General features: G+C 46.5%; 1 protein-coding gene and 1 long non-coding RNA gene across 2 annotated transcripts in view; one reads left to right on the top strand and one right to left on the bottom strand.

The window, feature by feature from the left end:
- PAPPA (pappalysin 1) overlaps positions 1 to 26,622 on the bottom strand; it is a 252,937-nt gene that overhangs the window by 82,901 nt on the left and 143,414 nt on the right. The window contains exon 10 of the mRNA XM_033427347.2: positions 24,622 to 24,815. Within this exon, the coding sequence (XP_033283238.2) occupies positions 24,622 to 24,815 (194 nt within the window). The remainder of the gene's footprint in view (positions 1 to 24,621; positions 24,816 to 26,622) is intronic.
- LOC125964678 (uncharacterized) overlaps positions 1 to 26,622 on the top strand; it is a 138,726-nt gene that overhangs the window by 70,084 nt on the left and 42,020 nt on the right. The window lies entirely within an intron of this gene.

The following is a 26,622-nucleotide window of genomic DNA, read 5'->3' as shown; positions in this document are numbered from 1 at the left end:
CAAAGCCCTCTCGCTACTTAAACCTGGTTTCCTCTTATCTTGTCAGCTCCATCAGCACCAGACAGGACTTCAGAGGAACGTGCTGCTGTTATTTTATTCTCCTGGGTTCCTATTTAGTTTTGTGTTTGTTTCAGGCTGGCTGCGATCCTGACCAGGGACAGTCAAAGTAGATCAGAGAGGAACAAACAAATCCAGCTGAACCTTTGCCCAAAGCCCCAGCTGATCTTAAAACCATCTGTGTTCCTGGGGAGGTGCGGGGAGGCTGCAAACACTCACAAGCCCCCAGCTTTTACAGACCTTGCATGAATTTGCTCATTCAGCAGCCATTTATGGAAGACCTATGGCACACCAGGCTCTCTCTGAGAGGAAAAGAGCCTTGCCTTTGGCCAAAAGGATGGTCACACACCTAAGTGTGATCCCCAGGCACCTGATTCTGTGGGGGTGCCCTGCTTTCATCCACCCACTTTTTTGCACCTTCTAAAAAAGCAAACCCAATTCCATAAAATGTTACTGAGCAGTGTAGACTTTACTGAACATTTTGTGGGGGAACGAGGAGAGTTACATCGCACACCCCATGTGGACTCAAGCTCTCACACCATCACCCCAAGTTCCTCCTCACTCACCATCACCTTCGCCCAGTTTCTTCAGTGACCTTTCCAAGCTCTCCCACTCCTTCTCCCTTCCTAATCTGCACCTCTCTCAAATCCCAGGCAGAGCTGTTCTGTTCTCCCTCCCATTCTCTGACACGCAAATCCTTCACATGATGCCAAGGGCTCTACCTTGCCGCCCCCAGCCCCAGAGATGTCAGGGGGGTGATAAGAGTAACATTTTTAGCCTCTCTGTCATGCTGCTATGAACAAGATCCGCTCCTTCCCTATACATCACTCACTGGTTTGTGGAATACATCACAGAGGCTCTAGAAACATATTGGCAGCCTCTAGGCTTCAGGTTCTTCTAGAAAGATAAGGAGGGGGTCTCCTCTAGCTGAAACTGATCTTCCTGCACTGCCCACTCCCATGTTCATTGCAGCATTAGTCACAATAGCCAAGATGTGGGAACAACCTAAATGTCATCAACAGATAAATGGATAAACTAAATTTGGTGTATGCATGCAATGGAATATTATTAAGCCTTTAAAAAGAAGGAAATCCTGCCATATATGACTACATAGATGAATCCTGAGGTTATCCTGCTAAGTGCAACAAGGCATTCACAAAAGGACAAATACTGCATGATTCCACTTACATGAGGTATCTAAAATAGTCAAACCCACTGAATCAAACAGTGGAATGGTAGCTGCCAGGGGCTGTGGGGAGAGGAAAAAAAGGAGTTGCTAATCAACGTATAAATCAACAAAACGTTTCAGTTAAGCAAGATGATTAAATTTTAAAGATCTGCTGTACAACACTGTACCTATAGTCAATAATATTGTATTGTACACATAAAAACTTAAGAGGGTAGATTTCTTTTAAAGTGTTCTCATCGCAATAAAATGAAATAAAACAAATATTGTTTTGAATGACTAAGATATTGATATTTACTGAATTACTGAATACATGAATAAATAAATGATCCAGTGAAGGGGCAAAAAGAGAAATTCATATAATATTGCTAGGCAAAGAGTAGATGTGGTTGGGCTTGCAAGCACCCTCACTCAGGTCTTTTCAGGGTTGGAGGAGGAATTACCCAGCATCTTCTCGATTACTTCATGGACAGAGAACTCACTTCCATTTACAAAGAGCCCAGTTTACCTTTGGACAGATTCTTCCCAACAGCCAGGGGAATGTGTCTGGCTGCACTTTCTCCTCCTCTTTTCTCTAAGCAGCAACACTTACACGCTTCCTTATTTTAGAGTTTTAGATTTAGAAGGACTTAAATAGGTCATCTGCTGAGACCATTCCCTTTTCAGTGGTCAAGGGAGGGCAAGTGTCTTGCACAATATAAGACAGCAAGTTAAGTGGCAAAATTAATATGAAAGTACAAATTTTTCTGTTCCCAGAACTGATGCCCTGCCCTCACCTATGTTCTGCACCCTCTATATCCTACCTTTGTTGTGCAGAACCATCTCCAGTGAGATTTGTACCCCTCCCCCAAGAATTCATGGCAGGAATTCTGGTGCCCGTGTCGCTCTCTTCTGCAGGAAGCCCAGCGCTACGTCTTGGATGGAAGCTGAGAAGGTCACTGCCTTTCATCCCCATCTTAGGGCCTGCAGGAACCAAGGAGCGAGCAACCCCGTTTTCCCCTTGACCTTGAGGGGGAAGGTCTCATCTTTAGCACACTCCCTTAGACTCTGTCATCTTCAGAGATACCTGCGCTTACTTCAAATACCAAACAAGAGACTCAGGGGACCTGGGCTGTTTCTGGCTGTCACTTATTAGCTGGACATCTCTCCCAACCTGTCTCCCCATCTATGAGGTGTAGTGGTTGACCCGGCGCTTAAGGACACCCACAGTAATACTATCCACCAAGGTCTCAAGGTCACAGTATCATTTAATCCTCTCAGTTACTCTGCGAGGTTGGAATTATCCCATTTTTCTGATGAGGAAATGAGGCAAAGAAGCTTTGACTAACTCTTTCAAGGTCATATATCCAGTTGTGTATGAGAACTGATGCTGGACTCTGATCCCTCCGATTCCACGTTCTGTGTCCTCAATCACGTGGTACCACGGCTGCTGTTGTCTCGGTTAAAACCTCCGCTTCCGCTGATGGAGAAGAGGGTACCGATGACCACTCTCTTTGTCTCTAGTCACTCCACACACTGCACTCTCCCTGCTCCAAAGGTCCCCATAATTAACTTTCCAGAGTGAAAAACTCATCACGTCGCCTTGCTACTTATCACACCCTCCACGGCGGTCCGTGGACCACAGGATGGAAAATTTCCTAGACACGGCTTACAAAGGCCTTCGGGAGCTGGTTCCAGCCACATCCTCACGTTCACAGCCAGCTGCGCTCCTGCCTCACGCAGCGGGCAGGCATCCACGCAGCTACACCGTGGTGCTCGCTTCCCGCTGGAGGACCCTTCCCCCCAACACGCCGTGGACTCCACCACTGTGACGTCGTGCCCAGATTTCCACCCCACTGCAGTGGACGGCCCATTCCGTGAAATACTACACACACTTCAAAGCCAGTCTCAAATATCAGCCCTCCTCAGAAAGCCTTGGCTCACCCCCCAGGCAGAATTAATCGCTCCCTCTGATGTGTCCATATAGTTCTTTATATATACCTCAGTTACAGCACTTGTCAAGTTGGATTACAGTTGTTTAGAGCGCAGTCTTATCCCTTTAAACCCTGAAGGCTTCCAAGGTGAGAACCATGTTTTATTGATCCTCAAATAAATCCTAGCAGATTGCCCAGCACACAGGACACAAGAGGTACCCAGTGAACAACAATAACCATAGCAGTGTATACCGTACCGACTGGCTGTTCTATGCTGGCCACTGCTTCCAGGACTCCATATGCACGAGATCACACAACCTTCAACTCTGTGAGATAGTACTGTTATTATACCCATTTAATAGATAAGGAAATATAAATATATTTATAATATAAATATAATATACCTATATTTATAATATAAACGCAATATATTTATAATATAAATATATTACAAATATAATATATTCATATTATATAAATATAATACCCATTTAATAGATAAGGAAATATAAAAATATACTTGTATTTATAATATAAATATAATGTGCTTATACTTATAAGTATAATATACTCATATTTTACTATAACTATATATTATAAATGCATTACAAATATATTTATATTATATAAATATAGTATAAATATTATACTCGTTTAATAGATAAGGAAATTGAAGCCCAGTAGTTCACCTAAGGTCACACAACTAGTTAGTAGAACCAGGATTCAAATCCAGGTGCAAACTCCACTCTTACCTGTAGATGCAACTTGAAAAGGGTCTGCCTACACATTGCTCGGGGCTGTTCCAGAGGATGGACCTGGGAATTTTTTTGTTGCTTCTCCGGGAAGCCTCTTCAGCAGACAAAAGCAAAGCCTTACAGCTCTGCCCTGGGGTGGGGCTGTCGGCTGAAAGAGCCCAAGACCGCCAGGCTCCCGGACCTGCCTCCTAGAGCTGACTCAATGGCTGGCTTCCTCTGACACTCATTCTCCCCACTTGTAGAAGGACAGAGTAAGATGGATCCCCAAAGGGCTTTTCTGTTCTGACGTTCTGCCAGCTTTTGATGTCCAGCTTCTTCCAGCGAGAGCTGCTGAAGGGAGTCTTGATTCTGCAGTGAAGTGTGACCCTCCTGTGGGCCTGAGCTGACTCATGGATCCCATGTCTCTGATACTCTGAGGCCAAAAGCCAACTAATATCATAGCCGCCTTTTCTGTCTAAGACAACTGGAGAAGTAACCTAAAAGTTTACTGCAGCCATTCCAGCAATGTGTTTCCTGTTTTTTGTTTTCTTTTCTTTTTGTGCATATGCTGCAAAAGGGCTGGAAGTTCTTCTCCCAAAGTCTTGACATCATTGGATGTTTGAGCTGGGAAGCTCCTCAGGGATCTGATTCTTGCCATCACATCTGATAGACAGGTGGGGGATAGAGCTCAGTGGGGAACAGAGAGACTGGCTTGAAAGAACGCTGTAGGGTCCTCTGGGACGGGCCTCGGCTGACAGCAGCAGAGGCGTCTGCGGCCCCAGGACGTGGGCCCTTTCGTCCAGGCCAGGCACCGCCAGCCACTACAGCCAGCACCCACCTCCAAACCTCCTCCCTTGCAGGAGACTGCTTTCAATTAGAGGAGTTAACGATGTCTTGCTTTCAAAGGGTTTTTTAAATCCAGTTTATCTTCCACCCACACACGATGTACACAAAGGCGGGGGATGGAGAGAGAAGAGGGGGAGTGGGAGTTCTGGTATTTTCCCACACAGGGGAGATGCCTTGAGGTTTCTATTGAATTTCACTTTTACAGATTTACATGCCCTTTTGTCAATCACAGGAGGGAGGAAGTGCCTGTCAAACCTCTAGCCCATCCTCTCCAATTTCCTCTTTCAATTCAAAGGGACCCGGGAATGGGCCTCACAGAAAAAGAGAGGAAAAGGAATAGGGAGTGGGGAGGGTGGGGTGCATGCTGACAATAACAATACACATTAGCGTAGACGCGCGTGCACGAGAGCGCACGCGCGCGCGCGCGCGCGCGCGCACACACACACACACACGCGGTCCCCAGGCAGTGTTTCCGAATATTTCTACTTAGGCCACATTTTAACCTCAGGTTTACAGGTTCAATGCCAAGTTATTTCCCCAAGAATTGCAAGGTTGCAGAGGTGGGCAGGGTTCCTTGATATGAAAACTGCAGGAGGGAAAGCCTGCCTCAGGAGACCGGGACACAGAGGGGTCCAGGTGAACTCAAGCCACCTCTGTAAAGCTGGCTTGGCAGCTCCTTCAAGAACGTACTGCCCCCTCCTCAGAGCTCCTGTGGGGGAGGGAAAGGGCACCAACCCTTAAGGACAGCCTCCCAGTACTGGCGCTGCCTGTGTATTATCTCCTCTGGCCCTCATAATAACCCTGAGAAATAGGCGTTTTTTGTCCCTCTTGTAGAGATAAGGACTCTGAGGTTTGGAAGGCATTGGTCACTCCCCTCTGGCTGAGAGGTCAAAGTCAAGTGGTCTGACTCAAAGTCCGTCCACTTCCCACCCTGTGGCCAGACTTTCCGAGAACTCTCTGTCACAGCCTTTGTGCAACACACTGCATTGTGGTTTCTCGTCTGTCCATGTGTCTACATGCATGAGCTTCGAGGACAGTGCCTTCCTTAGTGATAGCTAAAGGAAGTACAATGGCCCCTGAGCCCAACGGACCGGTTGAGGCAAACACATGGGATCGGTGCTGCCGTTCCCCCATCTCTTGCCCAGCACAGATATCATTAAACAGTGCCTGCTGTTCCCCTGAGTGTAGACTTCTGAAACCATCTTAACAAAATGTTAAGCCACTCATGATGGGTTAGGATTGCCCTATGTGCAATCCTTGAACTTGGCTGTTAGCTCATTGAGGGCAAGAATGAGGTCTTACTTGTTATATCTTCAACTCTAAGAGCCGAGGAAGGCCTGGAGTAGGCGCTAAGCAAAGATTTAGTTGAATGAACTAACAAAAACCACAATAAATGTTATTGATCCTTTACTATATATCAGGCTTCTAACATGTGCTCCACATACCTGGTCTCCATTAAGGTGACACGGACACAGGCACCCAAACGCTCCAACTCGGGCTCACGGCCTCTCTCACCAGCTGGGAGTACTGTAGTCCTCTCCCACCTGGGTTCTTCTCCCCACCCCTCTGCCCATCCTGACCTCCTTCCTATGCCCCTTACTCCAAACTGACCCTCTGAATATGACAACGACAACAAAAAAAAACTTTAAGGGCAACCGAGGGTTAACATTATATAACACGTGTGTGCGTGGGCGCGCACACACACTTTCAATCCCCTCCTCCAACCTCCTTTTTACACACTTAATAGTGAGAGAGAGAGAGAAAGAGAGACAGAGAGAGAGAAAGGAAGGAAGAAAAGCCAGGCTTTCTTTACTGACCATTAGAAATAATGATCACTTTCCCTAGGCCCCTAGAGCAGTTTCCCCTTTGATACCTGCCTTAAAAAGAGAGAAGGGAAGGGGAGGGCTGGATTGCCTCTTTCAATTTCAGGATTTATTATTTGGCATGGACAGACAATCAAGCAAAGAGGTATTTCCTGTGCATAGGGCCGGTGCATGGAATGTAGGGATACCTCCTCCTCTCACCCAGTGATCTGGAAATAGCAGCAGACCTCAGGGCCTCGACCCAGGAGACACTTCCAGATAAGATAACCCGGCATGAGATGCCCTCCAGCCTTGGGGCTCGGCTCTGGGGTGATTAGTACCTCATTGCCCCAGGGTCTGTCCCTAACACATCGAGCATTTCACACTCCTTAGGGGTCTAATACCCTCCTGGCCTGCACCTCCCCGCATGTCTGGAATCCTGTGGTTTGGGGTTCAAACTCCTGGCCTGATCAAATGGTCATGGAAAAGAAGCCTAGGCTCTCAAGGCAAAAGAAGCAAAGAAATCATTTAAGAGACCACTGTTCCACAGCACGCTGACATTTCTACAGGTGGAGAAACTAAACTTCTTAGAAAAGAAATGGTTCAGAGTCAGGATTGATGGGGACTGCTCGCTCAATGGCTTAATTTTATAGACAGAAGCTCAGGATTTCTAGGGGACAGAAATTGGATGTTCCAACTCTCTTCTAAGGGAAACATTTATGCAAGAGGCCTGAGAAAGCATCCATGATAAACGGCAAAGACAAAGTGTGTTTCTTTGCCAACACACTTAAACCAGTAACTATGACCAGCAACTATGTTCCACGTACAGAGCCTCTCCTCCTTCTGCCATCCTCACGTACCCTACAGGTAACGAGCCCGAGGTCCAGAGGGGATACATGGCGGCCCGAAGCCGCACCTGTCAGGAATGCGAAGTCCGGGTCTGATTCCTGCCTGTGTTACTGCAAGGCTACCTCTTATGATACAGATGAGGAAACAGGCCCACCTAGTGTAAGTGGTGATGCTGAGAACTGCCAACAGTAACAGTGGCGATGGTGAGCACCCAGCTGCCTTCACCTCCATCAATCCCATCCTTGTGTCCTTTGTGAAGGGCGATTCCTATTACCCATTTACCGGTGGGAAAACTGAAGCCAAGGGAGAGGAAGAAATAATCAGCACCATGGCAGTGGTAGCCGTAATTAAAATAAGGACAGGTCAGCCCCTGACGTTGTATGAAACGCAGAGTTCTCACCACTCCACCCCATGGGGTCAGCATCATCTCCGATCTCACAGACAGCAGAGCCGGGCATCGGGCCGTGCTCGTCACCGGAACCCAGACACCCGTTCTGAGGAGGCACTGGGCAGGGGGCTCGGACTCCTCCAGCCAGTAAATCCTCTAACAGGGGAGAGCGATTAGTGTCGGATGTGGCGGTCGGCTTTTGTGCTGCTGACAACTCGTCCCTTTAAAGGCCTGGCCGGGCTCATTTCACACGGGCCCTCCGCAGGCCTGCTCCCATCTCCCCGTAATTACGCCATTCACTAGTCACCCAGGCCCGCCTCTGAACTCCTGACCCAGCACTGAAAGACTTGGGATCTCATTACTAATCTCTTAAGCCACCTAGTCCTCCAAAATACATCCATTTAAGTTGGAGGCCAAGGCTTTGGGGGTGGGAGCCAGAGAGAGGGAAAGTCCAGCGCGGGCCCTTCTCATGACACGGCCATGTACCCACTCTGGGGCCTGGGGCCCTAGCCACGGGGCAGCTGGCCTGGCTGTCCAGCTCAGGGCAGGGCAGGCCTTGCCGACGCTCGAGACTGGACTTAAGAGACTAGGCCTTTGGACGGGAAGGGCATCTGGGCACACCTGTTTGTAATTTCAGGGGTGCGGGGAGGGGATGAGGCCTGTGTTTGTTTTAATTATTATTATTGTTGCTGAAAAGGGAGGAAAGAAATGAGCAGAAACTGCTAACATCTGGAGGCTGCCGTCCAGCTTACGTAATCTCCCACAGCAGAGGAGGGACGCGGGATCCCCGGCCAGATGGTCCGTGGGTGACTTCACGGCACATGCGTCTCCTCCGACAGTAAGATGCTGACAGGGTTAGGAGAGTGGGTTGCAGGATCGTCTTAAAATTCTTTAGGGGTGAGGGATAGGTGTTTGGGGGTTCCCAGAGATCTCAGTTTTCTTGTGGAAGACAAATTTTCTTCCAGCCAAAGCTCAACTTTTTCTTATATTTCTCTCTCATTAACTCATTCATTCATTCACGTACTCATTCAATGTACACTTACACAGCACTTATTACGAGTTAGGTTCTTTATCTCCCATGGTCTATATGAGGAAAATGGATCCCAGAGGGGGGAAAAGGGCAATAAAGATAAAATCCCTTCTCCCAAAGAGCTCCCAGACCCCTGGGGGGATGTGATGGAGAGTAAAGGCTTGTCCCAGCAAATACCCACACAACAGCGTGGTGGGTGCCGTATTCGAGGTCCGTTCAGGTTGAGAGGGGCATGGAAAAGGAGGGACAGTCCATGCCCACAGGCCGGGCCTGAAACGCAGAATCTTAATGTCAAGTGGGCTCTGAAGAGCAGGGGCTGGAGAAAAAAAGGCAAGAGAAGGAGAAAAACTGGGCCACAGCTGAGCCATGACAAACCCAGTTTCCCAGATGATGTCAATAACAGAGGCATGAAGGATAAAGTTCAAGATGTAGAATCTTGCTGCAAACACAGTTCTGAGCACATTATATTTTAAAAAACACATTGCTAACTTTCTGTGTTTCCAAATCTCTTTTTAAAAAAATCTGTACTGAAAGCAATTAACAACATTTCACGAATTCTAGGACAGGATATAAAAGCAGCGTTGACTCTGGATCAGATCAAGAGGATGCTGTTAGCTTCAACCAGAATGTTCACTCAACTCTGGGTCGAAACCCAGAGATACTGCCAGCACAAGAGGAAAATCCTGAGGCGTTGCCAGCTTCAGATATGAATCCTGAAGCATCGTGATTTGTATTTCGGAGCCCAGAGGCATCGACAGTTCTAAAACAGGACGTTGAGCATGGAAACACTTCCGGTTCTAGGCCAGAATACCAGGATGTCAATTCTAGAATAGGAGCAACCAATGCTGTCTGCTCTAACTCCAGCACCCCAAAACGTCCTGTTTAGAAAATCAGATACCAAAGACTGAGAACACAAATCCAGTTAGCTTCACTCTAAAATGCCCTCTTTACTGGCTCTAGAGTGGAACTGGGAGACACCGCCAACTCAGGAGCAAAGCAGTGAAGCCTGGAAATCTCCAACACTCAGCTCAGAGCTACTCAACTGAAGCAGGATGTTTTAAAGAAGCCACCAGCCCTCTTCTTTGCCTACTCTGGGAGCCCTGAGATGTCCATGGGTTAACCAGGGAAGCGGTGACCACATCCAAGCTTGGTGCTGGTCACCAAACCCTTGGCTAAGGATAGTGGAGCAGTGGTTAATGGCAGTCTTGACCACACTGGCCTATTCAAGAAAGGTCAAAGGAGTGATTTTTCACTTAAAAACATCTGTGTGTTAAACGAACAAGACTTCCTCAAGTTCATAAAACTAGGAGTTTCCAGGTTGTTTTTGTGTCTTTTCTTCCTTCTTCCCCTTCTTCCTCTCCTCCTGCTTTCCTAGTCAATAGCTGTGTGTTCCAAGCTGTGACCAAGATGAAGTATGAGTCACACTGCCTGCAGGGAAACCCACCTGATGCCAAGGTGCCTTGTCCTTGGGTTCTGCCCTTTACTGCAGACCTCAGGGTTTTCTGATCCCCTCCTATCACCCTGGAAACCACTGAGTGACTGCCTCTCCTCTTTGCTTTTTGAAGAGCGGGCGGTCATCTTGCCAGGGCTGCCTTCAGTTTGATTTCTCCTAGGAGGAGCCTCCACAGGATGCAATGTTCTGACGCATGCAAGGATAGGGATCACTTATGCTTTTATCGGTGTCCTGCTGACCTTCCAGCTCAAATAAGGGCTCTCATTCTTAAGGAGAAGGGTGGCATTTCTCTCTGACCTCCCTCTCCAGATTTCAGAGGTAGGGAGAGTGACCCTGATATGCAAACTGGGGGCTTTGCCCATCAAATGCCCAATAGATACTGCTGACGTAAGTGTCCACCACCCCACCAGCAGATTCCTCTGAGGAACAGAGACTATCTGCAGTGATGCTTTCCCCCAGTGGTGCCCTTGGACAAGGCAGCACACATCTGCAAAAAAGGCAGGGTGTTGGAGCAGCTGAGACGCTGTCCATGGGAACCCACAATGTGATCTCCTCAACAATCCTACACCTGCCACTTTCCTGAACTTTCCACGAGCAGTGCAAGTCACACGCATTGACTTGGAAAGGTGTGGGCTGGAATCTCAGATTCTGCCATTTATTGACATCATGACCTTGGGCGCTTCAAGGAGCCTAAATTCCTCCACTGCAAAATCAGATGATGGTACCTACCTTGAAGGGTTGTTTCAGGATTGCAAGAGCTCTTGCACATGCAAGTGTCTACACACAGCCCTGCATGCCAGAAACACACTTAACATTTCCCTTCTTCGTCCCTTCCTACTTCTTCCCTCCTGGCTCTAGAGGAAGACAGTCTTGGGGTCGAATTCTAGATTTCCTTGCCCCACCCCTAGGCTAGTTGTAGAAACTTGGGTAAGTTACTTAACCTTTGTGAGTCTCAATTTTGTCCTCTGTAAACCAGTGAAAAGTTAGCCACTACCTCGTAGAGGGGTTGGTGGGTATAAATGTGCTAAAACGGTGTGAACCTCTGGGTAGAGGTCCTGACATGGAGTAACCGCCTTGAGAGCTGGACCATTCACACTGCTCCTATCATTATTATCAACTATTGTTAGTACTATTATGTCATTGGTATTACTGTCATTTATTCTTGTTTAGTCATTCCTTTTCATCTCTCCCTTCATTATTTTTATTATCAAGCAACATTCCATTATATGTATATACGATAGTTTATCCAATTCACCAGCTGATGGACATTTGGTTTGTTTTCAGTTTTTGCCTATCATGAATAAAACTGCTATGAATATACATATACATATACATACATATATATATATATCTATATATCTATCTTGACCCTTAGTATGGACATGTTTTCTTTTAATACCTAGGAATACAATGGCTGGATTACACTGCCAAATTGTTTTCCAAAGTTATTGTCGTTTGTAAATTACTACCAGCAGTGTATGAGAGTTCCAGTTCCTCCATATCCTAACCAACACTTGATATGGTCAGCTGTTTTAATTTTAGCCGTTTTAATAGATGTATAGCAATATCTCACTGTGGTTTTAATTTTTACTTCTCTCATGACTAATGATATTGAGCATCTTCTTCGGTGAAGTGTCTGTTCAAATATTTTGTCCATTTGTCAAAATCAGTTTTATGTTAGGGGGTCTATTTTCTGGACTCTCTATCCTGTTCCATTGATCTGTTTGTCTATCTTTATACCAATACCATGCTGTTTTGATTACTGTAGCTTTGTAATAGGTTTTTTTAAAAGTATAATTGATGTTAATACAATGTTGTGTTAGTTTCAGGTGTACAGCAAAGTGATTCAGTTATACGTACATATATATACATATATATATATATATTTTTTTTTCAGATTCTTTTCCCTTATAGGCTATTACAAAATATTGAGTATAGTTCCCTTAATTTTGTATTCCTCTTCCCTTCTCCCCCACCTCTCCTTCCTCCCTTCTTTCTCTTGCTCTTTCACACCTTCTTTGGCTGGGCCTCTCACTGGGAGGCCTGTCTGAAGGCGAACCATACACTCTCAAGCCAGACAGACAGCCCTTTATGTTTCCATCAATATCCATAGAAATCTAGTCATGAGAACATCTCTAAGACCAGAATAATAAGAGGCAAAAGGGTAGAGCCTTTTTCCTGGGGCCTGGCCTCCAGTAGCTGTTTCCTACTTTCTGTGCAAAGCTGTTAACAGAACAAAGTGCAGATTTAGTTGTAAGGTTTTTTTTTTTTTTTTTTTTTTGCGGTATGTGGGCCTCTCACTATTGTGGCCTCTCCTGTTGCGGAGCACAGGCTCCGGATGTGCAGGCTCAGTGGCCATGGCTCACGGGCCGAGCCGCTCCGCAGCATGTGGGATCTTCCTGGACCGGGGCACGAACCCGTGTCCCCTGCATCGGCAGGCGGACTCTCAACCACTGCGCCACCAGGGAAGCCCTAGTTGTAAGTATTTATCGCATGCCTACTGTGTGCCAGGCCTTGTTCTTCATCTTGGAACACACAGCAGTGACCACACATTTTAAAAAAATTCTTGGGGAAAGTGGTGTGTATCCTGGAAAGTGCATGGGCTGTGGAGCCTGAAAGCACTGGCTTTCCTCCTGTTCCACCACTTGGAGGAGGGGACGCTGTGTGGAGCTTTGCTTCCCTATCTGTGAGATGGGGACACAGTTCTTACTACACAGATTGGTTATAAATGTTTAATGCAATAACTGAATTGAATACATGTAGATAGCAGTTATTATATGCCAAGCAATGTTCCAAGTGTCTTATGTGTGCAATTTTCTGGAATACTCACAATTGCCACTTGATTTTCCTATTTTACAGATGAGGAGACTGAGGCCGAGAGACCATGTAACTTGCCCTAGATCTCACTATAGGTGGCAGCACTGGGATGTGATAGACTCCAGACCTGCTCCATTAGGGTAGCGCAGTATCTCCCTGTAGCTACTTAATTTTAAACTAATTAAAATTAAAAATTCAGGTCTTCCCTGATGGCGCAGTGGTTGAGAGTCTGCCTGCCGATGCAGGGGACACGGGTTCGTGCCCCGGTCCGGGAAGATCCCACATGCCGCGGAGCAGCTGGGCCCGTGAGCCATGGCCACTGAGCCTGCGCGTCCGGAGCCTGTGCTCCGCAGCGGGAGAGGCCACAACAGTGAGAGGCCCGCGTACCGCAAAAAAATAAATAAATTAATTAATTAAAAATTCAGTTCCTCACTTTCCTGAGCCACATTTCAAGGGCTCAAAACAATAGGTGGCTAGAGGCTACAGTGCCAATATAGACTACTTCCATCGTCACTGAAAGTCCTATCAGACAGCTGAGCTGGAGCCCGGGCTCTCAACACTGACACAGTTCTGCCTTCTCTGGAATATAAACTCCTGACCATAGGTCCCTGACGCATGTCGGTTTATCTCCTTCCTTACATTGCTCTGCATTGCTTTTCTCTTCCTGGACCCCTTGCCCCAGGAGGCTACATTGCAGACCTGGGCATCACCCAAGCAGCAACCACATTCCTGAGAGCAGCATCCTGCCAGCAGACCAGATCTCTCCCAAACTCATGCTCTTTCCCAGGATGGAGAGAAATGCAGGCATCGGCCCAGCATCCCCTTCTGCCAGCTGCACACATAGGGCCAGTTTGGGTAAAGGGTTCTGGGGTGGGCAGGAGCCCCAGGGGAGTCTTTGTTGGACCACCCTGGCAAAGAAGCATACCTCTCAGCACGGGTGCCTTTCACTTCCCTCTCTGAGTCCATCTCTCCCTGAAAAATGAACACGCACTAGTATATCCAGGAGCATCTGGCACTTAGATCTGGCTGAAGAATTAGGTGCGTTTTAAGAAATCCGTGCCTAGGGTGGCGGAGAGGGTAGAAAGCCCTTACTGGTCTTGGTCTGGTTCTATACGTAGCATATGCAGGTTAATTTAAAAAGTAAGGATGTTGGGATGGAGAGTGGGGGGTAGGGGGTTAGAAGAACAAACACAAACAAATGAACACACACACACAGACACACACACACACCCCCCCCAAAAGCAGAATCCTATGCACAACCAACATCCAACTCCCCTTGGAACCCCATCCTTTGGGCCTGGCTTGAGAAAGTTTACTTCCAGAATTAGAGAAATGAGCATGTGGTTTTGGGGACAGAATCCAATACCGCCGAGGCAGCAGGCTCAGCAAGCTCGACCGGTGGCTGCTTCCTGCGCGCATTACAGTCTCTGAGAGGGAACGCTGTTTACATATTTTACATGTTTCTTGGGTACAGGACACGAAACTAAATTACACAGCAAAGGCCATGCTGGCTAAACACCGGTGCCCCTGCTTAAAACAACAACAATAATTGGAAAAAAAAAAAGAAAATGAAAGACGAGGATGGAGAAGGGTCTTGAGGGAGCCTGAGTAGATGGCAGGGATGGAAGGCAGAAGTCTGGTCCTGAATGGATCAGGAGGGAGAGATGACGCGTACAATACAGACAGTGAGATGGGAGTGGGTCAGGCTTGGAGAAGCAGGGAACACAAAGGCCTAGGGGGACTTCCTAGAGGGGCTGTGGAGTAAACTGGCCCAGCTGTGTCTGCTCTCCGTGAAGAGCCAGCGGAAGCAGCTCTGAACCACAAAGCCTTGCTTGTTCCTGGGCTGCAAGACAAGAGTCAACTGGCAAGTGAGAGCCTTCCCGGCTCCATGTGGCACCTTCCCTGGAAACCCATGCATGTCTGCTGCAAACGCCAGGCGTTGTATTCACGCACACCCGTCCCCCTCAGTGTACGTCCCTCTAAGGGTTATTCCGTGTGTCCATGTATCACAGCAGTTTGCCCAAGTTCTTCTCTTCTTCTTAGAGGTACCTATTCCAGTGTTTCCTTTCCTCCGTGGACACCACAGACGGCGTGAGGGCAGCGGTTGAATTATTCATCTCAACCCCAATCCCCTGCTGAAAAGGATGCTTTGGACATAGTAGGTTCACAAGAAGATTATAGTGGGTTTTGAATCCAAACATCAGAATCCTTTCATAACAGATAGGGGATGGAGGGCTTTAGGGAAGTTATTTAATCAAAGCCAAATCTTAATTAAGTGAAGGAAGACCAAGAGACTTTCAAAGTCTCTCTCTCTGCTTAGATTTCTGTGTCCCAAAGAGTGTTCCTTTAAAAATAACAACAAAAAACTCAATTGTTCCTAATTGGATCCCACAGTTGTTAAGCTTCATGGGCAGAAAGAAGCATTTCTTTAAAAAGTTTTCAGCTGCCATCAGAAGGAAAACCAGATTTGTGGATCAAATGTCTCATCCTTGACAAGCATCTGCCGTATGGACGCTATCACCCCTGCTTTATAGATAAGAGATTGGGCAGAAGCACAGAACCGGCTTGCCCAGAGCGACAGAGCTGGTGACCCCAGAACTGGAAGCCAGGCTGAGCTGATCCTACATCTCATTTTTTTCTCTAAAACTCTCATCACTCGAAGTTTTGGGGGGCCAATCATAGCATCTGACATTTCATAAGTTTGAATAAATATCGAAAGAGCGAAGGAGTTAAGGAGGCAGAGAAAACGATGGGGTGGAGGAGAGCCTGTTAGAGTCCTCTGCTGGGTCCTGAACAGTTTGGTAGACTTAGAGTCCCTCCCAGCCCACGTTTCCAGGACAAGTTCAGGGAGTTACAGCCACCAGGGCAGGGGGCTCCTTTCTGATGCAGGAGCTGGCTTTTGCTGCCTTGGAGGGATTTCTGGGTGCCCCACACCAATGGGACAGACTGTAACAGACCATGGGACTTTCTGTTCCGTCTCCTTAGATGACTCACACATGTGCTCTTGAAAAATTATTCAGAAACCACCAGAAGAAAGCAGATCCCTTGGGTATTTGGGAAAACTGCTTGGAATCTTCTCTGACATTTCTGCACATCCCCTTGGCCTCCCTCCTCTCCCTCCACTGGCAGATGCTGTCCCATTTCACCCGTGAGAAGACCTGCACACGCCGGTGAAGGGACACGTTTCAGCAGTGACCTCAGCACTGGGTGCTGAGACCACGACGGCCCCTTGCCCTTTGCCAATATAATCACCTGAACAGCATCAGAGAATTGTTCGTCCATGCAAGATTTCCACGTGGGGCTGTTTCAATGCAATACCAGTAGCGGGTGCAAGAAAAGAAAGAAGTAGAAGGAAGAGTGGCACAGGGGAGATCCTTCACCTCCCGCACTGAAGGCAGATCTTCATTCTGAGAGACGAGAAGCAAAACTTCCCAGTTTCAAAATGTGCTTCGACCCACTCGTCCAGGGTCTGACACCCAGGAGGTGTTCATAGATGTCAGTCTTCATCCTCAAATGAACGTCTGATCTGTTGGCCCCCTGCTTAGAACCTCTGAGAAGCTCCCCCTCGAACTCGGGATAAAGGCTAAATTTCAAGCATCTGAAGGACATCCCCGCATCATTTTCATAGCCCATCTCTCTTGACTTCCCCTGAATTTCTTATTGGCCTTTTGTTGGATGTCTGTATGTCTATCTGTCTGTCCGTCTCCTTCTGTCTGCCTCAGTCTCTCTCTCTGACATCCTCTTCCTTGCACACCCCTCTCCTACTCCCAGCTTAACCTTCCAGTCACAGCTCAGCAATCACTCCCAATGGAAATATCTCCCCACCCTCCCCTCGGTTCCCCTGTCCCAGCACTTCCCACACTGCATTGTGGGTGCTTGTGGAAAGACTTCTTACCCTTATGTCCAGAGAACCTGGTGGATTTCTACTCCCTTCCTCTGGACACAAGGACGCAGAAGACACAGATAAATGGTCCCTGCTCTCCGGGTGAGCCATCAAGGGATGCACACATCTTGCGATTCCCTTACTGACATCTCAAGGTTTCCTGGGTACAGCACGTGGTTTGCGACAAACCTGTAAATGGAGCAAAGTTTCTTCTTCCACCTACAATTGTCCTGTTTGTGCTTTTCTTCATTTTCTCTCCCATAGCCCAGAAGTAATCAGACATGGATTGGATCCAAAATCTAGGAAATCTTTTTTTTTTACACTCAGGGTTTGGCAACTGAAAACATTTCCTATGTTTCTCCCGTATTTTCATGTACGCTTTTTAAATGACTTTCTGGAGAGGGCAATACTTAACCCAAAAGAACGACTGCCCTTAGACAGAGATGTAGGAAGCATGGCAGAAACAGTAGGGCAGTATTTGGGGTCCTGGAGAGGGGGGTTCCCACTTTCCTTGTGTTCCTTGAAAGCACACTATGTAAGAAAAGACGCAAAAGACAGCTCTCCTCACTTGTTTTCCTGTGTCAGCCATGGCAGCAGGCGTGAGCTGCCTCGTCCTGCACCTGGGCTCCTATGATGAACACAGTGGCCTGAATCCTGGTTCTGCCTCTGCCTCTTAGAAGTACGAACCCCCAAACTTGTCAGTCACTCAGCTCCCTGAGCCTTACGGTCCCAAACTGTAAAGTGAGAACAGTGACTCCTATTCTCGTAGCCGTTTAAGCAGGATTCAAGGAATTTGATGCAGAGCCTGGATGAACTCGGTAAATGTTATTTTTATAATTTGTCCAGGACCTTCTGAAAGTGGGCAAAGGACTTTTCCATCCCTGCATGCTGGCTTTCATCCCTGCTGGCTGAGGAAGCTGATAGCAGTGTGGTTTCTTCCTCAGGGAAACTCCCTCTAAACCTCATACTCTCGGGTCCTGCCTGCTACTTCCAGTTGGACACACCCCTCCCATGCAATAGTGAGCACTGTGAGGGCTACAAAAGGACCAGCACTTCTTTGGAGTTTCTCAAAATGCCTGGTACAGTCCTGAGCACGCAGGAAGCATTTGGTAATGCAACTGTGCTTATTCACTCAACCAGATGCTGACTGAGCTTCTATGCTGTGCGGGTCACCGTGGGTGGCTCTCGTGTGAGGGTGTGCAGCGGCGGGCCTAACATGAATGCAAGAGGGAATTAACATTTGCACTACCCAATGAGTGGAAAACGAACAACAACAGAACAGTTTTCTCTGCATTTACTCCCTTAATCCCCACCAAGTAGAGGCTATCATTCCCTCTTTCTAGAGGAGAAAACAGGTCCCTGGAGGAGTGATTTGCTCAAGATTCCCAAGTAAGAGGAAAAGTTACGAGGGCAAAGCCACCTCTGCACGATTTCCACTTGACCCCATGAATGCCCATGTTCTCTACCTACTCAAATTTCTCAGCGGAGGATTCATATATGTTTCCATTTAATCAAATGAATAAATGAATTAATCCCTAAAGACAAATTAGGATTTGCATTTTAATAGAGGCACACAGTCTTATGGACATGCCAAGGAACAGGTAATAGTGACTCAAAGTGAGGTGGCAAAGAACTGATACGCCTTATACCCTGAGAAAACCATAATTCAAAAAGAGTCATGTACCAAAATGTTCATTGCAGCTCTATTTACAATAGCCAGGAGATGGAAGCAACCTAACTGTCCATCATCGGATGAATGGATAAAGAAGATGTGGCACATATATACAATGGAATATTACTCAGCCATAAAAAGAAATGAAATTGAGCTATTTGTAATGAGGTGGATAGACCTAGAGTCTGTCATACAGAGTGAAGTAAGTCAGAAAGAGAAAGACAAATACCGTATGCTAACACATATATATGGAATTTAAGAAAAAAAAATGTCATGAAGAACCTAGGGGTAAGACAGGAATAAAGACACAGACCTACTAGAGAATGGACTTGAGGATATGGGGAGGGGGAAGGGTAAGCTGGGACAAAGCGAGAGAGAGGCATTGACATATATACACTACCAAACATAAAATAGATAGCTAGTGGGAAGCAGCCGCATAGCACAGGGAGATCAGCTCGGTGCTTTGTGACCAACTAGAGGGGTGGGATAGGGAGGGTGGGAGGGAGGGAGACGCAGAGGGAAGAGATATGGGAACATATGTGTATGTATAACTGATTCACTTTGTTATAAAGCAGAAACTAACACACCATTGTAAAGCAATTATACTCCAATAAAGATGTAAAAAAAATAAAAATAAAAGGACAAAATGCGAAGCCAGAATGATTAAGCCACTAATATTCTTCATCCTAAATAATGGGATATCTGGAGTTGCCTCTGTATATTCACTAATAAAGCTGACTGTATGAGACTGCAAAAAAAAAAAAAGAACTGATCTGCCTCACCGTGGGCTGGTGGGTACAAAGTCAGAACCAATCGCAAAGCAAGGAGCGACGCGCAGGCCTTGTCCTCCTAATGCAGGAATCTCCTTGAGTCACCAGCTCAGCCTGAGTGCCCCGTGATGGGGAGCTCACTGTATCACAAAGCACTTCATCTCACTGTGGATAGCTCTCGTTCTTAGAAAGGTTTTCTTAACTTTGGCCCTTAAGCTACAGCGCTGGAAATGCTTAGTCTAAATGCTACCCTCAAAGGATCAAGCAAATACACTGGTTGGTTGACTGAAGGTCTGTAACCCCTGGGACAGCGCTGTGCATTCTGACAGTCTTCATGCTTCCAATGCCCCCTAGGCCATTGCAGGGGGAGGGAGGGGCCTGTTTGGACCGGAGGAAATGGGCTTGGGTGGAAATGCAGGCGGTGGGGGCAGCATGAAGGAATATCTGCATCTCACTTTGGCAGCCTACGGTGTAAAGCAGCGGAGAAAGGTGAGACGTGGAGACAAAATGAGAACAAGACGAGATCTCTGCAAGCACTTCAACCCAACCGGGCTGAGGTTCCCAGAAGAGAGAGAACTCAGTACTTTTGACTCGTTTCCATTTTTGTTCTGTCTCAGGGACCTCTTGAATTCCAGCTGGGCCAGAAAGGTGCATGGCCAAAATACCCAAAGAATGTCCCCTATTATAGAATGTTCAGCGCACGGTGCAGAGCCGGCAGGTTTTGATACTTCTGATAACATGTGGATATAAGACTCAATGTTCAGGGTGGAGGAGCTTGGCTCTAACCAAATTTGGGAATCTTGTTTCAGGAGAATGGACAAGAGAGACTGGGAACTATGAGAAATGGAGGGCTCACACGAAAATGAAAATGGAAGTTTGAACCATTTTCTAGACTCATCCAGCACAAAGAGTGAGGTGTCTCTTCAGTCGCCACAGTGGTCACTTGTCCGCTTCCTCTGACAGGCTGCTCCTCTCGATAGCATCCTCACGCTCCAGTCTTGCGCGCTAACAAGGTCAGGGTTGGGTCTTTTACTTTGGTTTCTTCCGCGGGCTCCAGCCCAGACCTCGGCACAGACCTCCAATAAACACCTGCACTTACCATTCTTCCAGCGTCAGGGAAAGACAGAGAGTGGGACGAGACTGGTTTGTAAAAAGGAAATGGACACACCTGAGGTCATTTCATCACTCCCCAACCTGGTGGAGCATCGTAGCGAACACCAGGTTACCAGGAACAGGGCCACTGAGACAGGGAAAGGGAGCGTCCTGAACTCAAGGTGTGGGCAGTGCCCGGGAAGTCTGTAGGAGGAGAATTCAAGCACTTCATGGAGCGTGCACAGTACCACCAACACAAAGATCTGTCCATCCACGACTCTTTCTGCTTGATTCACAGCGATATTCTGCAGGAATCCAGTTACTTGCAGCTCTTAGACAGGACGGCATATTCCCAAGCTCCCAATGTCACCTTCCACGAGCTCCTTTTAATCCTAGATTTTCCACTATGGGCTGTGTGATCCTGGAGAAAACACTCCACCCCTTAGTTTCTCAGAGGTAGGTAATAATTCTTTCCTTGAAGAATGGCGAGGGGGTTGGCTATGAAGTGTGTATGAGGGCCCAGTACAGTGGCTGGTGGACCTCGACAACCACTGGTTCCCTGCCCCACCCTCCACCCTGTGCTTTGGTACTCACTCTCTGGATAGGGGCCCCTGCATCTACACGGCCTGTTCCTGTAGGGTGTTCATGTATTTGTGCCTGTGCGTGCCTGTCTGTATGTGTGTAAAAGAAACAGAAAGAGAAAGAGAGAGAGGAGGGAGGAGAAGGACGAGTGTATAATTGTGCTGAGGGAAGGTAAGGGGCACACGGTGCGTCTAACACCCCCCAACTCCCTCTCTCAAGCCATCAACCTCTTCACTGGAGGCCCTGACAGGGTGAAAATTAACCAGCAGCCTCCTCTAATCACTGTACAGGGTAATGAAGGCCACGGTTAGACTCCTTCCTCTTCTCTGTTGTCAGAAGGGAGCTATGTTTACACTCCAGGAAGAGCCTTTACTCAGTTATGCAGGTTGCGTGTGTGTGTGCGCACATGTTGGCTTGTGCATGATGGGGGCGGTGTGTGAATGACTTCTAGGCACTTGCTTTGAGACAGGGAACTGGGGGGACTTTTGTTCTGCAGGCCTCCAGGCCGCCCTGCCCAGCCCTGCGCCCAGACGGCACACACATCCCCTACCCTGACCCTGTATTCTCCAGTGAGTTGATCTCATTATGGCAAATTTAGTTACAGCTGAAGTCTCCTTGTAACAAAGATTATGTCCAAGCCCAGAGTAATGGAACCTAGTCGATTTCATTAAAATAAAATTGGTTACAATGAATAATTCAATAGGATGATTTTGTTTCCTCATCTCCTCTTTGTAGATCGAAGAGCTAGTATTTATAATGATTTTTTTTAATTGGATTTTTGTTTAGGAAGAGATAATCACCCATGATTCCTGACAGCCCCCTCCTTAGGAGACTGGAATAATTGCCCCACAAAGTCTCTTTTCAAATGCTAAGACTGGAAAATTCTTTCTCTCCTTTTCTCACATTAGTAGCAATAAACTTTGGGTGGTTTTTAAGCACAGCTGCTACCTCAACACCTGCTCATGTGAGATTCTGAGTGTGTTAATAATACCCTTGTTTGAATGATGTTTTTTAAACATTTCTAGGAACTGGATGGAGGTGCTGAATTTGGAATTCCTGGCTCTATTGCTGGCCAGCCCTGCTGTTCCTGAAGCAGAACACTGTGTGAGAGAGGTAGCAATGTGCGTGCGTGTGTGTGTGTGTGTGTGCGTGTGTATCTACAGTCAATTAAATACACATCTCCCGAACTCCTAGTCTTATCTAGACCTGTGCTTGAAGATGGGGGAACAAAGTGAATAAAACCTCAAAACTGTTTTCACAAAACTAGCAGTCTAAAGGGGGAGCTAGACACAGAAACAGGTAATTAGAGTTCAGAGCACGGGTGTAATCAGAGATGGATACGGCAAATACAGAGGTGGCACGGGGCAGGATGAGGCCTACACAAGCACTCATTTATTCATTCATTCGTTTGTTCGTTCGTTTGTTTGTTCATTCATTCATGCACCCGGCTGGCACTACACATGGGAAACGTCAGGGAATACCACGCTTCCATTTCTTTCCATCCTCCTTGGGGCAGTTGGAAGCAAATGAATGAATAAAGGATCTAATGCATGTAAACACAACCAGATAAATGAAAAAATGATCCAATAAACACTGTAAGTGAGCTTGGACTCCTTTTGTACCTCTTCCGATGATTTTCACTGGGCCCCAGAAGGTCACATCTCTCTTTCATCTAGAAACCAGGCCTCCCCCCAACTACCCCGCCGACCCTGAGTCAGGGAAGCAATATTAGAGAGGAATGGCTAGGAGTAATGGCTCATGTGCAAGGCCAGGAGGGAGGTCGGCCTCAGAAACGGCTACGGGGCCAGGCAGTAGGAAGCACTGAGTCGTGTCTCTGGGAAACAGGGATCTCGGAAGAAGGCAGGTGCTTGTTCAGCAGGATAATTGGAAAGGGGGCTCTGGGGACAGTATAGCCATCCCGAGAATCACATCAGCTCTGGTGGCCCCAACACTCTTGCTCCCTCAACTAACCTGACGGTCCCTTGGGGAAGAACCTTGGGACATAACTAGTGCATTCGGGGACTAAGGAACGAGTCACAGCTTTTTAGAGTTGGGAAGGTCCTTGCAGATCATCCAGCTCAACTACTCTCTAACTTAAAGATGGGGAAAATGGGGCCCAGAGAGGTGGGAACACTAGCCCAAAGCCACACAGCAAATTCATGGTAGAGGCACTGTTAATTCACGGGAGAGTGCTCAAGGAGCACACAACTTGACACTCTGCCCCCCTCGAAAGTGAGACTCACCCCAAGAATTTGTTCTTATCCCACTGAATTCCAGTGGTATATCCAAAATGGAGAGCTTTCCCCAAATATAACTTACAATAGGTAGGGACACAGGAGGACCGTCATTACCCCTACTATGCTGGTGTTTCTTGCCCTTAACCCTTCCATGTCCAATCGCTGACAAACAGGTCTCATGAGACCTTGGAATTGCATTTGGCCACTTGCAGCAACATGGATGGACCTAGGGATTATCATACTAAGTGACGTAAGTCAGAAAGAGAAAGACAAACACCACATGATATCACTTCTATGAAACAGAAACAGATTCACAGACATAAAGAGCAGACTTGTGGATACCGAGGGGGAGGAGGGTAGGAAAGGAAAAGACTGGGAGTTTGGGATTAACAGATGCAAACTAGTATATATAGAATAGAGAAACAGCAAGGTCCTACTGTACAGCACAGGGAACTATATTCAATATCCCGTGATAAACCATAATGGAAAATATTATGAAAAAGAATATATATGTGTAGAACTGAGTCACTCTGCTGTACAGCAGAAATTAACACATCATTGGAAATCAACTACATATCAATAATTTTTTTTTTAAAAAATGACTTTACAAAAAATTTTGAAAAAAGCATTATAAGCAAAGTCAAAAGAAAAACTGCAGACTGGGTGAAAGTATTTTCAACGTACATCACAAACAGGAGCTCATCTCGCTGGTAAATAAACCACTTTTAACCATCAGGGCGAAAAAGACCAAAGTCCCAATAGAAAAATGGGATAAAGAGACTGCTCATAGAAAAAGAAAGGAACACGACCATGATACACACAAAAAGAATCTCAATTTCACTGTAGTAAAAGAAATGCAAATTAAAACAACGTGAGATGACATTTTCTTACCTATGGAGACAGTAAAAATCCAAAAGTTGACAATACACTCTGTTGTTAAAATTGGAGAGAAACAAACACTTTCATACATTCCCGATAAGAATATAAAATGGTACAGTCCTATGGAGGAATATTTGATAAAAATATGATAAAGTTATATACGCTTTTTTTTTTTTTTTTTTTTGGCCACGCTGCGCAGCTTACAGGATCTCAGTTCCCCCACTAGGGATCGAACTCGTACCCTTGGCAGTGAAAGCGCGGAGTCCTAACCGCTGGACTGCTAGAGAATTCCCTATATATGCATTAAAAAAAAAATTATATTTGGCTAGAGATATGATCAAGTGGCCATGTCCAATGACACTGTCTTTGTGATGGGCAGAGCAGAGATTCAGAATGTCTGCAGGAAATGTTACGTGTGGCTGGGAGCTTACCTGGGATGCTGCTGGTTGGCCGATGATGACCCAGCCTGGGCACTGCTGGTCTTGATGGGATACGGAAGCATTGGATGCCCATTGATCCAGGAACCCCTGGGGCGTGTAGACACCACAGTCTTTGATGCTAGTTTTTTGTTCAAACTCCTCACATACCCCATCACCATCATGGAAGTAGCACCGGCTGGGTTCATCTACAGGAGATAGACATAGAAGGGAGAGACCAGATCAATGTTTGTTCTTTGTCCTCATCTGTCATCAGCAGCTATGGAATCAGATCAGCAGAACCATCAGCATGGTCAAGCCCATCACTGAGAGTCACAGTTGAATATTATTCAGTCTTTAAAAAGAAGGAGATCTTGCCATATGTGACAACATCAATGAACCTGGAGGACATTACATGAAAGACAAACACTGTATGATTCCACTTATATGATGTATGTAAAACAAACTCATAGAAGGAGAGAGTAGAATGGTGGTTGCCAGGGGCTGGCAGGAGGGGGTTGAGATTTCAGAGTTACTGTTCAATGGGTATAAAGTTTTAGTTATGCAAGATGAATAAGTTTTAGAGATCTGCTGTACAACACTGTGATTATAGGTAACAAAACCGTATGTACACTTAAAGATTTGTTAAGAAGGTAAACCTTGTATTATGTGATTTTTACTACACACACACAAACAAAAGTTGACAAACATTTCCACCTTCATTACCCCAAATAAGCCCCACAGCAAGCTTGTGAGAAAGATGTTATTATTTAAATTATTATTTTAGTCTTCCAGATTAGGAAACCGAGATCCCACATATCTTTAATAATTTGCCCAAGGTCATTCAGTGCGTTCATGCCAGACCCTAGTTTCAAACTCAGGCTTTCCACTGTCCAAGTTCTGGGTACGTTATCTGCCACCACAGAACTTCATGGTCTCAAACTGAGGTTTATTTAACTCTAGAGGATTACAGTTTGACATAAAGAGTGCACTGATACATGAGAGACTCTGGCTTCAGTCCCAGGTCTGTAACTAAATTGCTCTGTTCCTTTAGACACATCTCTTTCCCTCTCTGGGCTCAATCATCATTGAAGGGGATGAAACTACTGAGACTCCAGGAGCTCCTTCCAGGGGCCTAATGTGCTAGGCTTCTAGGGCCTTGTTGGATATATTAGGTGTTTCAGTTAAAGGCCAAGTGAGTTCTTAAGCTCCCATGTGATTCAAATCCCAGCAAGGAGTTCTGCTTGGGACAATTTAAAGCTGCAGCTGGCTGCAATGATGCTCACTTAGCTGCAAGAACAAAGATCAGAGAAGCACAGAATTAACTGGATGCCTTCTAAGTAAGTAGGACATACACAGTACACGTTTCTTGGTGTTGCAATATAGAACCACACAAGGAGAAATCTGGAGGTAGCCGTCCAAAAGAGATCACTCTGCCCAACTTTTAATAACTTGAATGTCAGGCATTCTGTGATACTTCCCCAACTCTGCTAGGAAAAGCTAAGTGCCCCCTCCTATGTGGGTTCCTATTTTACAAAGATCCCCATCTTTACACTTATCACACTGTGCGGCCGTCATGTTTACATACAGCAGCTCCTTCAAAAGGCAGTGAGCTCCTCAAAATCTAGTCCCTATCCAGTGTTTTGGAGTGACCTTATAATTTATCATCCAAATAATGCACTTTGAGAGTAAGAGAGAAAGCTAGTAAAAACTGTCCAGGCGATAGGCACATATCCTGAGAAAATCTAAATACCGCAGAACATATGGTCACCCTGAGGATACTGCTTGATCTAGGCCATCCTTCCCCTACTTACTACAAAATGATGGCGTGAAGCCCCATTTCTAACCAGGGTTTGGCTTCTGCCCCTTATATTAGCTATGTAACTTTGCACAATTAGCGTCACTGGCTTCCCATCTGTAATACAGAAATCACTGTCCCAGCCAGGACAACCTCTCAAGATAGCCATACAACTTTCATAAGAAATGGACAGGAATGAGCTTTATTCTAAAATAACG

The sequence above is a fragment of the Orcinus orca genome, chromosome 6 (genome assembly GCF_937001465.1).
Source record: "Orcinus orca chromosome 6, mOrcOrc1.1, whole genome shotgun sequence".
NCBI lineage: Eukaryota > Metazoa > Chordata > Mammalia > Artiodactyla > Delphinidae > Orcinus > Orcinus orca.
Note: the sequence above shows the minus strand (reverse complement) of the source record. Positions and strands in the feature narration are given on the sequence as shown.